General features: G+C 46.3%; 1 protein-coding gene across 1 annotated transcript in view; it reads left to right on the top strand.

Moving 5' to 3' along the window:
* Positions 1-207: 207 nt before the first annotated feature.
* PDE8A (phosphodiesterase 8A) overlaps positions 208-17,458 on the top strand; it is a 105,867-nt gene continuing 88,616 nt past the window's right edge. The window contains exon 1 of the mRNA XM_081114726.1: positions 208-683. Within this exon, the coding sequence (XP_080970852.1) occupies positions 483-683 (201 nt within the window). The 5' untranslated portion in view covers positions 208-482. The remainder of the gene's footprint in view (positions 684-17,458) is intronic.

Below are 17,458 nucleotides of genomic sequence, written 5' to 3'. Positions count from 1 at the left end.
CGACGGCGCGGGCCGGGCCGCCTGGATCCGCGCTCCCTGCCTCTCAGCGGGCGGCCGCCCGACGGGCTCCCCTCAGCCCCGGGCCTCAGGGCGGGCGCGGCGAGGCCGCCGGGGCGCTTCTTTCGGGGTCGGAGCCGCGAGGTGTCGGGCGCCGCGGGGCTCCCGGCGGGGAGAGCGCGAATCTCCTCCCCGGCGTTTCCCGGAAGCGCGGCCGGCGAGTGGGCGATGTGAGGGCGGCCGGGCGCCTGGGGAGGGCATGTTCGGCGGGGCGTCCGCGGCGCCCCCGCCCCAGCGCCCCCTCCGCGCCGCCTCGTGATAAAAGCGGCGGCCGCGCTTCCTGACGTGAGACCCGCGCTCCGGCCGTCCGCCCGCCCGCCCGCCCGCCCGCCCGCGCGGCGATGACACGGCGCTGGAAGTGGCCGCGAGGCGCCGGGCGGGCCGTTGGCTGACCGTTTGCTGACCGGAGAGCGGCCGCCGCCAGCATGGGCTGCGCTTCGAGCATGTGCAGTTCCGGGACCCAGACCGTGTACCCGGGCGCCCGGGACGCCGAGGACGCGCAGGACCCCCCGGCGCTGCTGCCCCCGCCGGGCGGGCCGGGCGCCCTGCTCGCTCTGGAGCCCGAAGCCTTGGCCACCACCAGCGGCGCCCTCCCCGCGGACCTCCCCCAGCACCGCGACTGGAAGGTAAGGGCGCCGGGCGGGCGGGAGCTCTCCCTCCGGGCCGGGCGGGGCCGCCCCCGGGCCGCGGTGCCCAGGCCGGGCTCCGGGTGACGGACGGACGCCTGCAGCCCGTCCCTCCGGGCAGCGACCGGGCTCCGGGCCCTGATGAAGGGTGTTGTGGGGTGAGGACGCGTCCGGGCCGTGGCGGCGGTTTCGGGGAGCCACCAGCCATCCGGAGCCCGGGGTCCTCTGTGAATTGTCCAAGGCGCTGGAGACCGTCCCCCCCCCTCCCCCAGCGGGACGGGGATCCCCGGAGCCGGGTCGGGGTGAACTTGGTTCCCGGTGGAGGGAAGGGGGCGCCGCGGGGCCCGCGCTGCGTGGGGACCATCCCCCGCGGCGGGTGCATTTGAGGTTCCCGTCTCTCCCCAGACATGTGTGTGCAGTGCACGGATTTACAGAACCCGACCGGGAACGCCGGCTTTGAAACATTCATCAGAACAAAGCTAATTTTTTTATATTAAGCAGTCGACTGGCGGAACACATTTGGGACTTTCTTGTCCTTTTTTTAAAAAAAAAAAAATAATTGAACATCTTCTCCAAAGTGTATTGCCTCGGCTATGTTTTGTCAAAGTTTCTGGGCCTTAATCTTTGCTAATTTTTTTTTTTTTTTTAAAGAATGATCATCTTTTTTTTTTTTTAAGGGGGAAATCAAATAAAGTTCCGTAGGGCACACAGCAGCAGTTTCCCAGGGCTCTGACTTGAACTGTGACAGCTGGAACGCATGCGTTGTTGATGTTTTACTAAAGGAGGGAAGGCAGATTGGTGGGAATGGTCACAGGTGGTTGAAGAGCAGCATCCCTCTCCCCGCAGCTGCTCAGAGTCGAGTCGTTTGCAAACTTAACCTGCTTTTCTGTGCAAACTTAACCTGCTTTTCTGTGCAAACTTAACCTGCTTTTCTGTGCAAATTTAACCTGCTTTTCTGTGCAGACAATCTGCTTTTCTGTGCAAACTTAACCTGCTTTTCTGTGCAAATTTAACCTGCTTTTCTGTGCAAACTTAACCTGCTTTTCTGTGCAAACCTAACCTGCTTTTCTTTTCAACTGAGGACTGCGAGACCTCCCGAGCTTGAGGGCTGTAGCTGGGTTCGCTTTCTGTCTTAAGTTTGCATCAGTAGTCATGATATTTTTTTTTTTCTATAACAGGTGGAGGTGATTTTCCCCACCCCTCCCTGTATATCACGTGAGAACTCACCTTGTTCTCGTTATCCGAAGGTGCGCGCTCTCTGGGTAGATTCTTCAAAGACACACACACACCAGCAGTGGTTTAGACTGTTGACCCAAGCTGCTCCGCATATCCGCGTAATGCTTATCCATTAAGCCTACCTAACTGGCTTTTTTTTTTTTTTTTTTTTTAAAGCATTACAACAAGTGACGTTGAATCTGGAAACTTTTAACAGCTTTCAAGTTTTTTTGGCCCGAGTCTAATCTCGGTTTGTCTTGCATTAACTGATATTAAGCTTTTAGGCCCTGACAGTAGCCTTTTTAGCGAGAGGCCCTTCTGTCTTAGTGGCCTTTTTGTGGCAGTGTGGCTGTCTGAAATGCCCCTGGTGTCTTATAAGCCTCTCCAGCGCAGCATCTTACTCTAAGCCTGTTATCCACCGTGCCCGATGTTCCCTGAGTTTCCAAGAGTCTTAAATTTTCTGTTCTGCTGTCAGACCATCGTCTTGATTTGGGTCCCACAAAAGTACATTTACCATGACAGTGCTTAATCCAGTGGCATGCGTATAGTAGGTGTTAAAGAAATGTTGACCGAGTTTGTATGTGTTTTTTTTTATTGGTAACTGAATGTTGAAACATTTTCAGTCACTGGAATTTGATTCCATAAAACCTCCAACATAGGCTTTAAGACTATATTATATTGCCCAAGCCAGTTTGGCTCAGTGGATAGAGCGTTGGCCTGTGGACTGAAGGGTCCCATGTTCGATTCTAGCCAAAGGCACATGCCTGGGTTGCAGGCTCCATCCCCAGTAGGGGACATGCAGGAGGCAGCCGATCAATGATTCTTTCTCATCAATGATGTTTCTATCTCTCTCTCCCTCTTCCTTCCTCTCTGAAATTAATTAAAAAATATAGAAAAAAAGAGAAAAACATATTATATCCAGAGGAGGGGTCAAATTGTAAGTAACAATATCACAACCACAGACATACTATAGTCTCATGCTTGTGACTCACAAACTACATGTTGATACCACATCTCAGTTACAGGTCTTTATAATTAGATATTTCTGGTAATAGGGCAGAGGTAAATATTGGCCTTTTTTGGTTCAATATTGTTTCTTTAAGGGAATATATTAAATACTCTCTGGAAATATAAAAATGCATGCTTAGAGGGGATAAACTGCCAGCAATTTAGCAAAATCGCATTATTTTACAGTTAATTTGAATTCTTTTTATTAAGATATCAAGGTCCAATTTCTGTTCATTAAAATTTTTCTTCTTAAAAAATACAGTAAGTCAGCATATTGTTGAGTGATTTTCAGTAAGAAACTCATTGGGGGAAGTTTTTATATTCCTAAAGCATAGAGTAAACACCAGTTCATCAGCACATGCTTGGGAGAGTGGTAATTAATTGCATTTTCAGATTAATTATTAAGCAGTGTATTCCCTACGCTGTAGTGATCCCACATGTGTTCCCTGAAGCAAGTTGTGTACTCTTAATAAGTATTAAATAAAAAAATGGTTCATGGTCAAATAAATTTGGGAAATACTGGCTCAGACTAAGTTCTGCAGAATTCTTTCGTGCAGGATTGGTCATAAAACTGAATTTTCAAAACCACACTGTGGCTCCCCAAATCATTCCCCAAACTTGCAACATTCCCCAAACTTGTTTCGATTACAGAGCCCTTCTATCGAGGTGTATCTTAGAGGCAGGCCGCACATTAGCACAGGAGTATTCAAAGTACAAGAAATAGACTTAACAGTAAAGCTCAATAAACACAATATGCTCCTTAATGATTCCAAAGGTACTTTAGGATCTTGTAATACGCTAGGCTGGGTCATCTTTATGAACTTTATTTAAATATAACTAAAAGTACTCTGTGACTGTTGATTCATTTCGGGAGTTGCAGCCTGTGTGGTTACCGATGATGAATGCTGTGTTCAGTTTTGTTTTGTTTTCAATTGGGGTGAGCGTTAACTGTAACATTTCAGTGTCTTCTGTCAGTTTTGGGATTTCCTCTGTTCTCCCTTTCCTTAGCTAGGACTTGAGTGGCCCTGAAAAGAGCTGAGTGTGTGGGGCAGGGTGTCAGAGGGGACCCTATATGCTCACCCTCCCTCCCTTTTAGCAAACACCCAAAGCACTGCCTTGATTGATGCCCTCCCCACCCTGTGTCGCTAGCCAGCTCTGTGGAGTGGCAGTCACGTCTGTTTCGTTCACTGCTGTACCCCCACAAGCTCCCACGGGTCTTCACAGCCATTTGTTGAAGTGGAGACGTGTGTGCACCAGGCTGTAGAAGTGGGCAATCCACCCAGCCCATAAAAAAGGAGAAATAGAAACCAGCGTGGAGGCTGTAGAACTTGGGTTTGATTTTGAGGAAATCTCGGGTTATCGGACCCAGGGAGCAATCTGTTTTCACCTTGGTGAGCAGAGTAGGTTTCCCTGTAAAGATGGAAGGGTTAGTGTAGCTGGATGAACAGGGCACAACAGATGACAGAGAATAGCATAGCCACACACTGACCCAGGGCCACTGCCTCCAGCACTCGGGATCCTCTCAGGTGGATTTCTGTTTTGGCCATGTCCAGTCTTCACTCTGTCGTTCTCTTTTCCTCACCTCCTATTCGCTCTCTCTTTTCCCCACCAGCTTCTCCATCTTCCTCCCTGCCCACCCAACCTTCCTCCACAAAACTGGCCAAACTAGCCCTCTTACTCAACCAAAGTTGTGTAGTTTCTCAGTGTTTCTCGGCTGTGGAATCAAATTTATTTCCTGCTCTTAATATACCAAGTGGATTAATCAAATCTTTATATTTCCCTAAGCTAAAGCAGATGTCTCTTTTTTGTGTGACCTGACTGCTTTCCCCCCCACGAGAGGTCGTTGATCCTTGGTAGATTATATGCAAGTATAGAAAATTTCCCTCTGGAAATACAATTGAGAAAATGCGACACCCCCTCCCCTTTCTGTTTCTGAAATAAGTGACTGTAATTTATCTCTGGCGCTCATGGGCTGAGAGTTCTCTCATTATCCTGCACTTAAACCTTTCGGTATGTAGAATCTTATTATTTTGCCAGGCCTCTCATAGAGATTTGGCTTTTCATATTTTCTTCAGTACCTATTCTGTGTCTATAAAATCTGCATTTGTACTACATATTATGTTAGTGCTTAATATTTCCACCATAATTTTAACTGTGGTTTTTGAGATAGATGTTATGATGGCACAACTCTTATCAGCTCAGACCTGCCCTGGGCTGGCCTTGACCCTCTCCTTGCTGAAGGGACCACAGGCCCCTTCGGCACAAGTGTTCCCTGTACAGGAGCTCATGATGCTGGTTTTCCCTGCCGGCGTGCCCATTTGGATTGGGTTCTTCAATAGAGAAGGGTCCTGATGGGAGGCCACAGGGGGAGGCAGACAGCTCAGAATAACCTACGATGCCTAAAGGACCAAATATTAAAAAAAAAAAAAAAAATCAAAGCACAGAGAGAGAGGTTGCTCAGGACTTGAGTAATCCCTTGGTCTTGTCCAAGGCCAGTGACTTCATTCAGCCTGCTTTCTCAATGCGCTGAGACAGCCAGAGGCATTGGGCTCTGCAGTTCTTAGATTGCAGACTATTCATATTAATAATGCCCACCATTCCCTGGATGCCTTCTCTGCTGCAGGCGCTGTGCCGGATGGATGCCTTACAGATGTCACCTCATGTCATCCTTGCCGCCCCGTGAGGTGGCTGCCACCCTCCCTTCTGCCTGACCGGCAGCTGATGTTGGAAACTCACCCAGAGCCAGAGCCTTAAGCTGAGATTCAAATCCTTTGTTCTCCTCACCCCCTGGGTGGTTGCTCTCTTTAATTACCTGTCTCCATTGCACCTCCCGTTCTCTGGCTGGCTGTGCGGTTACAGATGTCACCGGTCACCTGGGTTTTAAGCAGGTGTCCTCAATCTACCTGCTGGGGATTTTGTTAAGTCTGGACTTCCCGGGGAACTTGGTTCCAGCCGTACATTAGACTCCCATGTTTGTGGGAGTGGCAGCTGCATTCTGCCCTGTGCCAGTAGAGAGAACAAGATAGAAACATCGATGAGAGAGGAAAACATCGATCGTCTGCCTCCTGCATGCTCCCCACCAGGTATCCAGTCCGAAACCCGGAAATGTGCCCCAACCAGGAATTGAACTGGTGACCTCTTGGTGCAATGGGTCGACACTCCACCACTGAGCCGCACCAGCTGGGCTGTGTTATATATTTTTTTAACATAAAGCCGGTATACCCTAAGCCAGTGATTAATCTGTGGGGTGGATAGTAAAGTTTTGCCTTTAAAATCTTGGCCGTATTAGGGTTGAGCGTTCTTCCTGGGTCCCCCCGCCTTTTCTCTCTCTGTTCTGCTCTGGTGAGAAGTGGGGTTGAATATGTTGTCAGAGAGCTGCTTTGACACGTTTTTCTTGGTTTCTGTTGACATTTTTTTATATGACAGCTTCTCAGCTGCAGGCATCACCTGCCGTTTGCTCATCCACACAGACAGGAAGGATGTCATAAATTTCCCCAAACTTTGAGGGTGACCCTAACGAACCCCAGGAGCGGGTGCTGGCCAGGCCTGTATTCTGTACGGGCTGGAAATAAACCTGTGCGGTAGATTGATGCTCCGTTAGTGTCTCTGTGTGTCTCCCTTTCATGGCCCGCTAACGAGTACAGCAGCCACTTCAGCTTTTCTCACTCTGCCCCTGGGACGCCCCAAAGGGCTGGTGGCACATCAGTGTCCACTTTGTCTTCAAATGTTTGGAGTTGACGGCAGCTCCCCACAGAGACGTGTTTGTAAGGATACAGGTGAAGGAAGAGCCAGCGACAAAGGTTTAGGTCCAGCTCCATCAGGTGTTGGTTGTGGGATGTTTGCCCAGTTCTGACCCGAAGTTTTCTCGAGCATAAAATGGGGCTAGAATACCTGGGTCTTGGCGAGGACCACTTAAAATCACCTGTGTGGAAGTGTGTTGTACCCCAAGGCACTATCACGTAAGGATTGGTTTTTTCTTTCAGTCATCTTTCTCAAAGGCAAACTTGGCTCAGGTACATTTGCTTATTTAAAAAAAATTTAAAGTCTTTATTGTTTAAAATATATTTGCTTATTTTTTAAAAAGCAGATCTCTTCCTTTTTAAAATATATTTTTGTTGTGTGGCTAAGTTGGCCGGTTCAGTTCCCAGTCCAGACACATGCCTGGGGTGTGTGCAGGAGGTAGCCCATCCATCTTGGGCTCTCACATCTCTCTCTCTCTCTCTTTCTCTCTCTCTCTCTCTCTTCCCCCCCCCTCTCCCTCCCTCCCTCCCCGCCCTCCCCCCTCTCTCCTGCCCTCCCCTCCCTTCTTCTCTCTCTGAAAATCAATCAAATGTGTTTTGTCTTTTCCCTAATATTATATTGTGAAAAATTTCAAACATACAGCGAAGTTGAATTACCTAGCTACCACCTGCAGCTAACAATTTCCTATATTGGCTTTATCACATCTCTCCATTCCTTAGTCCATCCAGCAGTCTGTTTTATTTTTGGATGCATTTTAAAGTAAGTTCACACATCAATATAATTAACCCTGAAACACTTTATTATGCATATCACTTAGAGTTCAAATTTTGTTTGTTTCTCTTTTTTTTTTGACAAAGGTATACATCTGTTTAAATGCAAATTTGTCAAGATAAGAAAATGCTACCATTATTCCAAAAAGTTCTCTGTGCTTCTCCCCATTCCTACTCCCACCCAGTGCAAACACTGTTCTGATTTTTTCCATTATAAATTTTATTTGCCTGTTCTAGGCTTCACATAAATAGAATCTTCAAGTATGTATTTGGTGTAAGGCTTCTTTCACTCAGTGTAGTATTTTTGAGATTCATCTATGTTGCATGAGTCGGTAGGCTTTTTTTTTTCCTTGCTAACTAGTATTCGGTTGTATGACTAGATCACATTTCACTTATCCATTCTCTCATTGATGGATACTAGGGCTGTTTCTATTTCTGTGCACTATTAAGATAAAGCTGCTATGAATATTCTTATATGTGTTACTTTGTGGACATATGCTTTCATTTCCCTTGGGTAAATACCAAGAAGTGGAATTGCTGGGTATAGGATATCTATCTGTTTAGTGTTTTAAGAAATTGCTTGAACTTTTTCCAAGATGGTTATACAGTGTCACACTCCTGCCAACAATGTATAAAAGTTCTGTTGCTCTACATTCTTGCCCCCATTTGGTGTTATCAGTCTTTTAATTTTAGCCATTCTGGTGGGTGTGTGATGGTATCTCATAGTTTTAATTTGCATTTCCTTAATGGCTAATATTTTGGAGTACTTTTTATGTGCTTATTGATCATTTATATAACTTCCTTTTGAAATGTTAATTAAAAGGAAATATAAATATTGTCATGACCTCTGGGTACAGAAGGACTTATTAAACAAGTTACACAAACTACTTACCAGAAATAAAAGGGTTCTTAAGTTCAACTACCTTAGAATAAAGAACTTCTCATCAAAAGAGAGTGAAAATGAAGGAAAGCCGTAGACAGGAAGAAATTTGCAACACATAATACCAATAAAATATGAGAATCCAGAATATACATAGAAGTCCTACAAGTCAATAAGAAAAAGACAGCCCATTTGAAAAGTAGGCAAAGACTTGAACAGGCATGTCATTAAAGAGGAAGCCAGATGGCTAATAAGTGTATGCAAAGATGTTCACCCGCATTGGGGAAATCCAAACGAAAACCACAATGAGGTAACATTTTACACCCATCAAATTGGCAGACACTTAAAAGCTGACAGTGTTTTGAGGAACTCTTCAACGCTGTAGGTACAAGTGCCAATCAGTGCTACCACTTGGGGAAACCACTGTCATTATCAAGGAGAGTTGAGCATATGACCTAGCAGTGTCACTCCTGGGAACTCTTACACAAACGAACTGGAAACATGTACAAGAATATTCATAGCAGCATTTTATTTTATTTATTTATTAAAATTTTTTTTATTGACTTCAGAGAGGAGGGGAGAGGGAGAGAAACTCTCTCAGTGATGAGAGAGAATCATTGATTGGCATGAGCCTGCAACCTAGGCAGGTGCTCTGACCGGAATCGAACCGTGACTTCCTGGTCCATAGGTCGACTCTCAACCATTGAGCCACACGGGCTGGGCAACAGCATTGTTTTTAATAAGCAAACTTTAAAAAAATATGTTTTTATTGATTTCAGAGAGAGGAAGGGAGAGGGAGAGAGAGAGAGACAGAAACATCAATGATGAGAGAGAATCATCCATCAGCTCTCTCCCCACTTCACCTACCGGGGATCAAGCCCTAACGCGGGCATGTGCCCCAACTGGGAACCGAACCTCAATCCCCAAGCCACATTGGCCGGGCAAGCAAACTTTTTGATTAAACCCAAATGTCCGTCAACCACGTAAATAAGTTGTGATATGCTTAAACACTGGACTGACTAGTTTACAGCTTTGAAAATGAATGGATTATAGCCACAGGTATCAACGCAGATCAATTTCTAAAACTTAATGTTGAGAGAAGTTATATAAGAACTTATGAAGCATAATTCCTTTTATTAAAATTTAATAGCTAAACAGTATATTATGTGGGGTTGTGTATAATAGATACATAGGTAATAACGCTATAAAGAAAAAATACTACAAAATTCAGTTAGATAAAGAAACTTTATTTTAGGGACTAAAATGATTAGCAGGTTAATTTGAGTGCCTACTATAGAAAGTATAGGAGGGCTGTACCAGGCCCTGCCCTCAGGGCACAAGAAGTCCTCCCTGGGAAGGTGTGGCAGGGCTCCGCCCTGGAAGTGATGGTAGTGCCACAGGAATGGATGGGTGCTCAGGGCACAGCCAGGAGCTTGGTCTGGATTGGTCATAAGGTATAGAGACAGGAAGGGAGGGGGGACTTGGGCCTGGACAGGTAGACAAGTGTGAGGGTGGAGGGGTGGCTTGCTTTGCAGACTGGGAGGGGGCTGACCAGGAATAGGATGGAGGGGCCTGAAAGCCAGGTTGGGGAGTTTGAAGTCCATCCTGTAAACCTTCGAGAACTCCCAAAGGCTTTTTCACTTTCATCAGGGTAAACACATTTTATGAAGATTAAGTTTCAGAGGAAACTGTCGTGCGTGTGGGGTGAGGAAGAGCTGGAGGTGGGCCTGCTGTAGGCACGAGGTGTGACCAGGCATTAGTAATGTCGTGGGGTGGCTTGGGGAGGAGGGAAGGAAGAGCTGGCAGGCTGAGGCAGACTGAATTTGAGGAGTGAGGGAGGAGGTAACTGGAGGGCGACCGGGAGGTGGGGTTTACCAGCAGAGAAGGACTGATAGCATGCCACAACTTGTGCAGGGCTTTATGGTTTACCAGGCGCTATTTTTATGCAGCGTCTCATTTGATGTTCCCCAAGCTCCTGTGACGCAGGAAGGAGGGATTTTATTTTCCCTCTTGAAGACCTAAAGAAGCAGAAATTTAAGGAGATCAAATGACTTGCCCCAGTTTGTGGTGACCGCTTCCAGAAACAGGTTCACTGTAATAGCATAGGGCAGAAGCCAGAGGAGAGAGGTTAGGGAGTTCTTTAAAAAGCCTTTCTGGTCTCTTGGTTCTGGAATCATGTTATAAAAGTAAACTTTTATTTTTCCCCTTATTAAGACAGTAATGTTCATTGCAGAAAACTTGAAAAATACAGAAAGGAACAAGGATCGCTTCAATTGCACAATTACTTACGTTGCATAATCGGGAGAGAGCGTCCCATAAAGTGGTGGCACGTTTTCTCCCTCCATGTAGATTCCTTTAAATAACTGTAATTCAAAATGATTTTTAAAAATTGTTTTGTTCATTAGTCCTAGGAAACACTTAGCTGTTATTTCCTCAGATGTCCCCTTTCCATTTCCTCATTTTCTTTCTTTTGCCGCTCCCTCCAAATGATAGGGTTTTTTGTTTGTTTGAATATCTTTTTATTGATTTCAGAGAGTAAGGGAGAAGGAGAGAGAGATAAAAATAGCAGTGATGAGAGAGAATCATTGATCGGCCACCTCCTGCACACTTCCACTGGTGATTGTGCCCGCAACCAGGCATGTACCCTTGAGCCAAATCGAACCCAGGACCCTTCAGTCCTCAGGCCGACACTCTATCCACTGAGCCATACCAGCCAGGGCCAAATGATAGGGTTTTGACACATCTTGGTCTGCCCTCCGTGTCTCCACACTGTTCTCTCATTTTTTTCAAAAAAATGATGATTCAAAGTCCCTGTTCTTTTTTTTTTTTTTTTTAATATATTGATTTTTTACAGAGAAGAAGGGAGAGGGATAGAGAATTAGAAACATCAATGAGAGAGAAACATCGATCAGCTGCCTCCTGCACACCCCCTACTGGGGATGTACCCGCAGTCAAGGTACATGCCCTTGACCGCAATCGAACCTGGGACCCTTCAGTCCGCAGGCTGACGCTCTATCCACTGAGCCACACCGGTTAGGGCTGCACTGTTCTCTTACTTCCCATCTCTGCACCACAGTGTGGGAGGGTTTTTTAGTCCACTCTTCCAGCTACTGACTCATTCCTCAAGGTCTGCACAGCCCTCGAGCCCATTGAGTTTAAAAATTGGGCAGTTTTTGTGTTCAAGATTTATGGTTTGTTCTCTGCTTATTCATGTTTTTTTTTCGGTTGTAGCATTCTACTCCCTTATCTCTTTGAGGATATAAATTAGACACACTTTGAAGTCCTATTCTGATTGCTGTTTATTGAAAACATTTTTTGTGAAATAAGAAATGCAGTCAGAAAAATGTACAAAGTCTTAAAGTGGGCAGCTTGGTAAGATTTTACACATGTATGATGCGTGTAACCGCCACCCAGATCAAGATAAAACATGGCTAGCACTTCAAAAGCTTGCCTCATGACTGTTCACTATTTTTCAGTATTTTTAACATTTTATTATGAAAAATCTCAAATATACAGCATTCCCGGAAGAATTTTACATTAGCATTTTACTGTTCTTGCTTTATCATCTATCTGTTTATCTATCTGTCTATCTATCTAATCCTGTGTAGCCACCTCCTTTTTCTTTTATGCATTTTAAAGTAATTATAATCATCAGTACACCTCCTCTTCAATATTATAGCATGAATGTCATTAATTAAGGTTCATTATTTGTTTAGATTTTTTTCTTTTGAGGTGTAATTTACATACAATAAAATGCACAAATATTTATTGTACATTTGCTGAGTCTTGACAAATCCATACATTTGCCTGTGTAATCAAAACCTCTCTCAAGTTATAGAACAGTGATGGCGAACCTTTTGAGCTCGGAGTGTCAGCATTTTGAAAAACCCTAACTTAACTCTGGTGCCGTGTCACATATAGAAATTTTTTGATATTTGAAACCATAGTAAAACAAAGACTTATATTTTTGATATTTATTTTATATATTTAAATGCCATTTAACAAAGAAAAATCAACCAAAAAAATGAGTTCGCGTGTCACCTCTGACACGTGTGTCATAGGTTTGCCATCATTGTTATAGGACATTGTCATCACCCAGAAAGTTCCCTCGTGCCCCTTCCCAGGCAGTTTCTCCCCACCATCCCTGCAACTGTCCTTCTAATTATTTTCAAAAATGCAAAACCAGCCAGGGGGGCATGGCTCAGTGGTTGAGTGTTGACCTATGAAGCAGGAGGTAATGGTTCTATTCCCGGTCAGGCACGTGCCCGGGTTGCGGGCTCCATCCCCGGTGGGGGTGTGCAGGAAGCAGCCAATTAATGATTTTCTCTCATCATTGATGTTTCTCTCTCTCTCTCTCTCTGTTCCTCTCTGAAAGCAATAAAGATATATTTTTTAAAACAAAATAAGAGAGTGACTTAATAAGCAATGATATATGAAATCAAATTGTGTATTATCACCACATAAAATATGAAAAAACACCACGGTAATACACACCAAAAATGATAACAGTTGTTACATTTGTGTTAATTTTTTTCCCATTGTAGATTAGCTTTGTTTGTTCTAGAATTTCATATAAGTAGAGTTATAAACTATGTACTCTTTTTATGTAACACTTCTTTCAGCATTATGTGTTTTGAGATTTACGGGTTTGATGTATCAGTAGTTCGTAGTGTTCTATTAACTTTTAAAAGCTCATGGTAGATACTGTTAAAATGCCCCCCAGTGTTTTAGTGGCCTCTAGCCTCCCTTCTCCCTCACACCGAGAGCTCCAGTTTGGTAGGTTCTGTGATAGGGAGAGCACTGGTTCTTTATTGGATCAATGAAGTATTCCTTCATTCCTTCAGCACACATTCACTTAGTGCTCACTGTGGGCCAGGAGCTGCGCTTGGCTTTTGTAAGTTATGTGGAGATGTAAGGTTAGCCTTCTTGCCCTAGCCGGTTTGGCTCAGAGCGTCGGCCTGTGGACTGAAGGGTCCTGGGTTCAATTCCGGTCAAGGGCACGTACCTTGGTTGCAGGCTCCCTGGCCCTGGTGTTTCTCTCACATCGATGTTTCTCTCTGTCTCTCCCTCTCCCTTCCACTTTCTCTAAAAATCAATGGGAAAAATATCCTCAGGTGAGGGTGAACAACAAAAAAAGATTAGGCTTCTTTTTGGATGATGCATTCATGGGAGAGAAGACTTGTCTCTGATTGTGGGTGTCTCCCTGTCCCCCGATTCTCCAGGGCCTGTTCAGAAATCTGAACATACCGTTGGCTGTGGTACAAAGAGGGCAGGGGAATTGGAGTCAGAATTCTGGCTTTGGGTTCTGGTTTAACTGTGAGCTGGGCAAATCACGGCACTCGTCTGCGAGCCCCGGCTCCTTGGATGTAAGGTGAGCGTATGCGAGAAGGTGCGGGAAGAGCCCATAGAACTGCCGGACTTGCCTTGTTTTCCTGTGGTAATTAATCAGAATTGTTTTCTCACCACCGGGTCGTTAGAGAAGGAAGCTCTGTTATAATGCATTCAGTGCGGCTAAATATACTGATAATGGAAAAATAAACAGGGGTGTACTGCCTTGCTGGCCTGTAAACCAGAAAACAGTGATCGGAGCCAAAGCTGTGTTTGTCTTGAGAGGCCAAGAATATTTCTGCGGCGTAGGTCAGCCCCGGATCCCACAGTGACTCGTGGGCCAGCGCGTGGTTTTGGTGTAGCTCAGTTGTTCCTCGGGCTGGCTCTGCCACAGCGAGAGCTCGGTTACTGGGCTCAGTTTCTGCCGGAGAACAGCGATGTCGGCCGGCCGGAGGGGTCTCTGGTCAGGGCTGCTGTGGACTGAACTTCCAGGGTGCAGGCACTGGCCCGCGGCGCAGCATGTGGTCCTGCGCCGGCTCCTTCCCACCAGGTTGCTTTGGAGCGAGCAGTTTCTAAATGATGGCCTGAGGGCTTTGCCCCGTCCCCTTAGCCTTCGCTACTGTGGTACAGCCGGATTGCTGAATGATCTACCTTCATGATATATGAAATCAAGTTGTATATTATCACCACATAAAATACGTGCATGTGAAAAAACATGAAGGTAATACACACCAAAAATGATAACAGTTGTTACATTTGTGTTCATTTTTTTTCCCATTGTAGATTAGCTTTGTTTGTTCTAGAATTTCATGTAAGTAGAGTTATATACTATGTACTCTTTTTATGTAACACTTCTTTCAGCATTATGTGATCTACCTTATTACTATTTCTCCCTCATGGGGACATTTTTTGGAATTTCTACTCCACCTAAGCTATTCTTCTGAAGGACATACGTTTAGAACTCGTTTAAAAATATATTTTTTTTATTGATTTAAGGGAGGGGGAGAGAGAGAGAGAAACATCAGTGATGAGAGAAACATCAGTGATGAGAGAGAATCTGTGATTGGCTGCCTCCTGTATGCCCTCTCCCCCCCCCAATCCCCCCACTGGGGATCGAGCCCCAACCCGGGCATGTGCTCCAACCGAGAATTAAACCATGACCTCCTGGTTCATAGGTCGATACTCAACCACCGAGCCAGGCCAGACCTCATTTTTTTAGTTCCCAGACAATCAGACCCCCCATATGCAGGGGGTCCAGATTTGCTGCTCTAGAAGCAGAGGTTCGAAGAAGGGGAGCAGAGTGATCAGCTGTAAATCCAGCTGTGCCATCTCCTGCTCAAAGCCCCTTGCAGCTCCCCATCGGCCAATCCAGACTCCTTCCCTTGACCTCCAGAGCCCAGCCCGATGTGGGTCCTGGCCCTCCCAGCTTCCGCCCATGCTTCACACACCGCACACCTCCGGTACCCGCGCGGCAGGGACTCGATGCCCTCTGGACTCGGGACTGGGCAGTTTCCTCACAAGCGCTCTGCTGAGAATGTCTCCCCAAGGGAATCAGCAGAACCAGTAAAAGAACCTGGTGATGGCGGAGCTCTGAGAAGGAAGTAGGTAGCTGTTGGAGGAAGTATTTTACGTGTGGAACAAATGCCCTCAGATTTTTGTGTTTATGGAATTCATTCCATTAAAAAAAACAGATTAAGATAGGATGCAGGGTTCAAACTGTCAAGGTCATGCCTGCTCCGAGGATAGAGAGGTCCCTGTGGGCTGCTCTGGGGCAGCGTTTACCCTCCCGGGGTGTTGAAGGACGTCCTTCCTTCCGCAGAGAATGGATATCCTAGGGACCAGAGGAGCGAGCTGGTGGCTGATGCAGCTTCTCCTTGCTAAGCGCCTGGGGGAGTCTGTGACTGCAGAGGTAGGTTACCCTTCAGTGCAGGCGAAAGGGCCTCCGGGTTTGACGGCGCCCGCTGCGTGGCGGGTTGTGAGGGACAAGCAGGCTTTCCTGTGATCAGCTTAACTCCTCTGTTCATCTGGCTTGTTACACTGAAACCTACAAAAACATGGGTCACTGACCTAGAAATAAACTAAGATTGCTGTCACACACCAGTGACCACGTACCAGGCACTGTTCTAAGTTACTTCCATTTATTACTGACTGAATCCCTAAGAACACCCAGTGGGCTTGGTATTACCTTAACGGCTCACCTTTAACAATAAGAAAACTGAGCCAGTGGAAGGTGAATTTGCCCATGGTTTCCTAGCTAGCAGCCTGGTTTCCGAGTCCGTACTAGATTTTGTTATTTCTGTAGTTTTCATTTTACTTTTTGAGATTCATGAGATGTGAATGTTTTTTTTTTTGTTAGTCTGTTTTGGTTTTTTTTTGAGACAGTTCTCTTGATTATATTGGTCAGGATGCTTTGACTGCAGGTGACAGCATCGTAACCCAGCTGAGGCCTAAGAGAATCTGTGGGCACCACAGCCTCCCCTACTAACCAGACCTGGAAGGACAGGCACGCCCGCCTCCGGGACAATGAGACCAGGACTCTCTCCATCTTCCTCTCTCACTTCTGTCATCTTCCATTTTGGGGGGCTGGTTTATTTCTGCTCAGCAGGAAGCAGGGCCCAACAACAGCCCCCATTTCACAGCTTCATCCGTGAGAATCTCTTCCTTTCGTTCCCACGTGCAAGTCCTGGGAAGGACCAAGACGGGCTTGGCTTAGGGCACTTGCCCGCCCAGTGGCCAATGGTGGCTTCTGTGATGTCGGGGTGGGGGTTGCGGGGTGGTGGGGTGGATGGGGAGGAGCAGCTCTCAGAGGATGGGAAGGTGCTGGTCACAGAACCACCGCTGCTCCTGCCCTGGGGTTCAGCCCAAGCCCCAGACGCTTTTTATCTTAAGAATTTATACCACTTTTATGTGTAATGAGGCTCGTTCTTAATTCTGATTGTGAGACAGTGTGTGTTCTGAGTTATCAGAGAAACTTTCCATTTATTCTGTTTGCTAAGAGGAGAAAATTTCAACAAGTTTTGACATAGGAAGGGCTTCCCAGTTGACCCTCTCCCTTGTGTATTCTGCTTAAGGATATTTAATGACTCTGTATTGCGCATTACTTCTCTTTTTATCCGTTGCTTTCAGGGTTATTGCTTGTTTTCAATTCTGTTTTTGCATTCCAGTGGTAAGATCATCGCATCCTGTGTTTTGGGGTTTCTTTTCATCAGCTAACTGTATCTTGGGCAAGCAGCCAGTCTTGTGGGCCTTAATCTCTTCACCTGTTAGGCTAGGCCGACCGTCATAACACACCCAAAGTATACAAAAGTCTCAGCCTTGATAAACGTCTCTCAGTCATGTCAAATCTGAAAGGAGTGTCCCCGATTAGTGGAGGACTCTTCTCGAAGTGGCGACTCAGGGACTGAGGCTCCCTCCATCGGTGGCTCCCAAGGTCACCGAGCATGTCCGCACCGACAAGCTTTCGGGAGGGGTAAGAGCACGAAGGGTCGTGGGTGAGAGGTTCTTAGGGGCCAGACCTGGCAGTGGTCTGTGCCAGTTTGTTCCAGGGGTCACTTGGCCACACCTAGTTTCGCTGAAGCAGGGAAATGGGATCTGTCTGTGTGCCCAGGGAGAAGAGGAACTGGGCCTGGACAGCCCGCCATCTCTGCCACACCTCTTGGGTAACTATTTTAGTTCTTCCCTTTTCCCCCTGCCATGCACAGCATTTGTGAAGGTTGGTGCCTGACATTGTCTCAATAACAGATACATAACCCAGGCCTGAGTCAGGCGTGAAATTCCTCTGGTCCCAGTTACTAGTCCTGTTGAATCTCGCCTGAAGCTCACAAGCTCTCACT

This window comes from Myotis nattereri (assembly GCF_964212035.1).
Source record: "Myotis nattereri genome assembly, chromosome: 21".
In the NCBI taxonomy this organism is placed as follows: Eukaryota; Metazoa; Chordata; class Mammalia; order Chiroptera; family Vespertilionidae; genus Myotis; species Myotis nattereri.
Note: the sequence above shows the minus strand (reverse complement) of the source record. Positions and strands in the feature narration are given on the sequence as shown.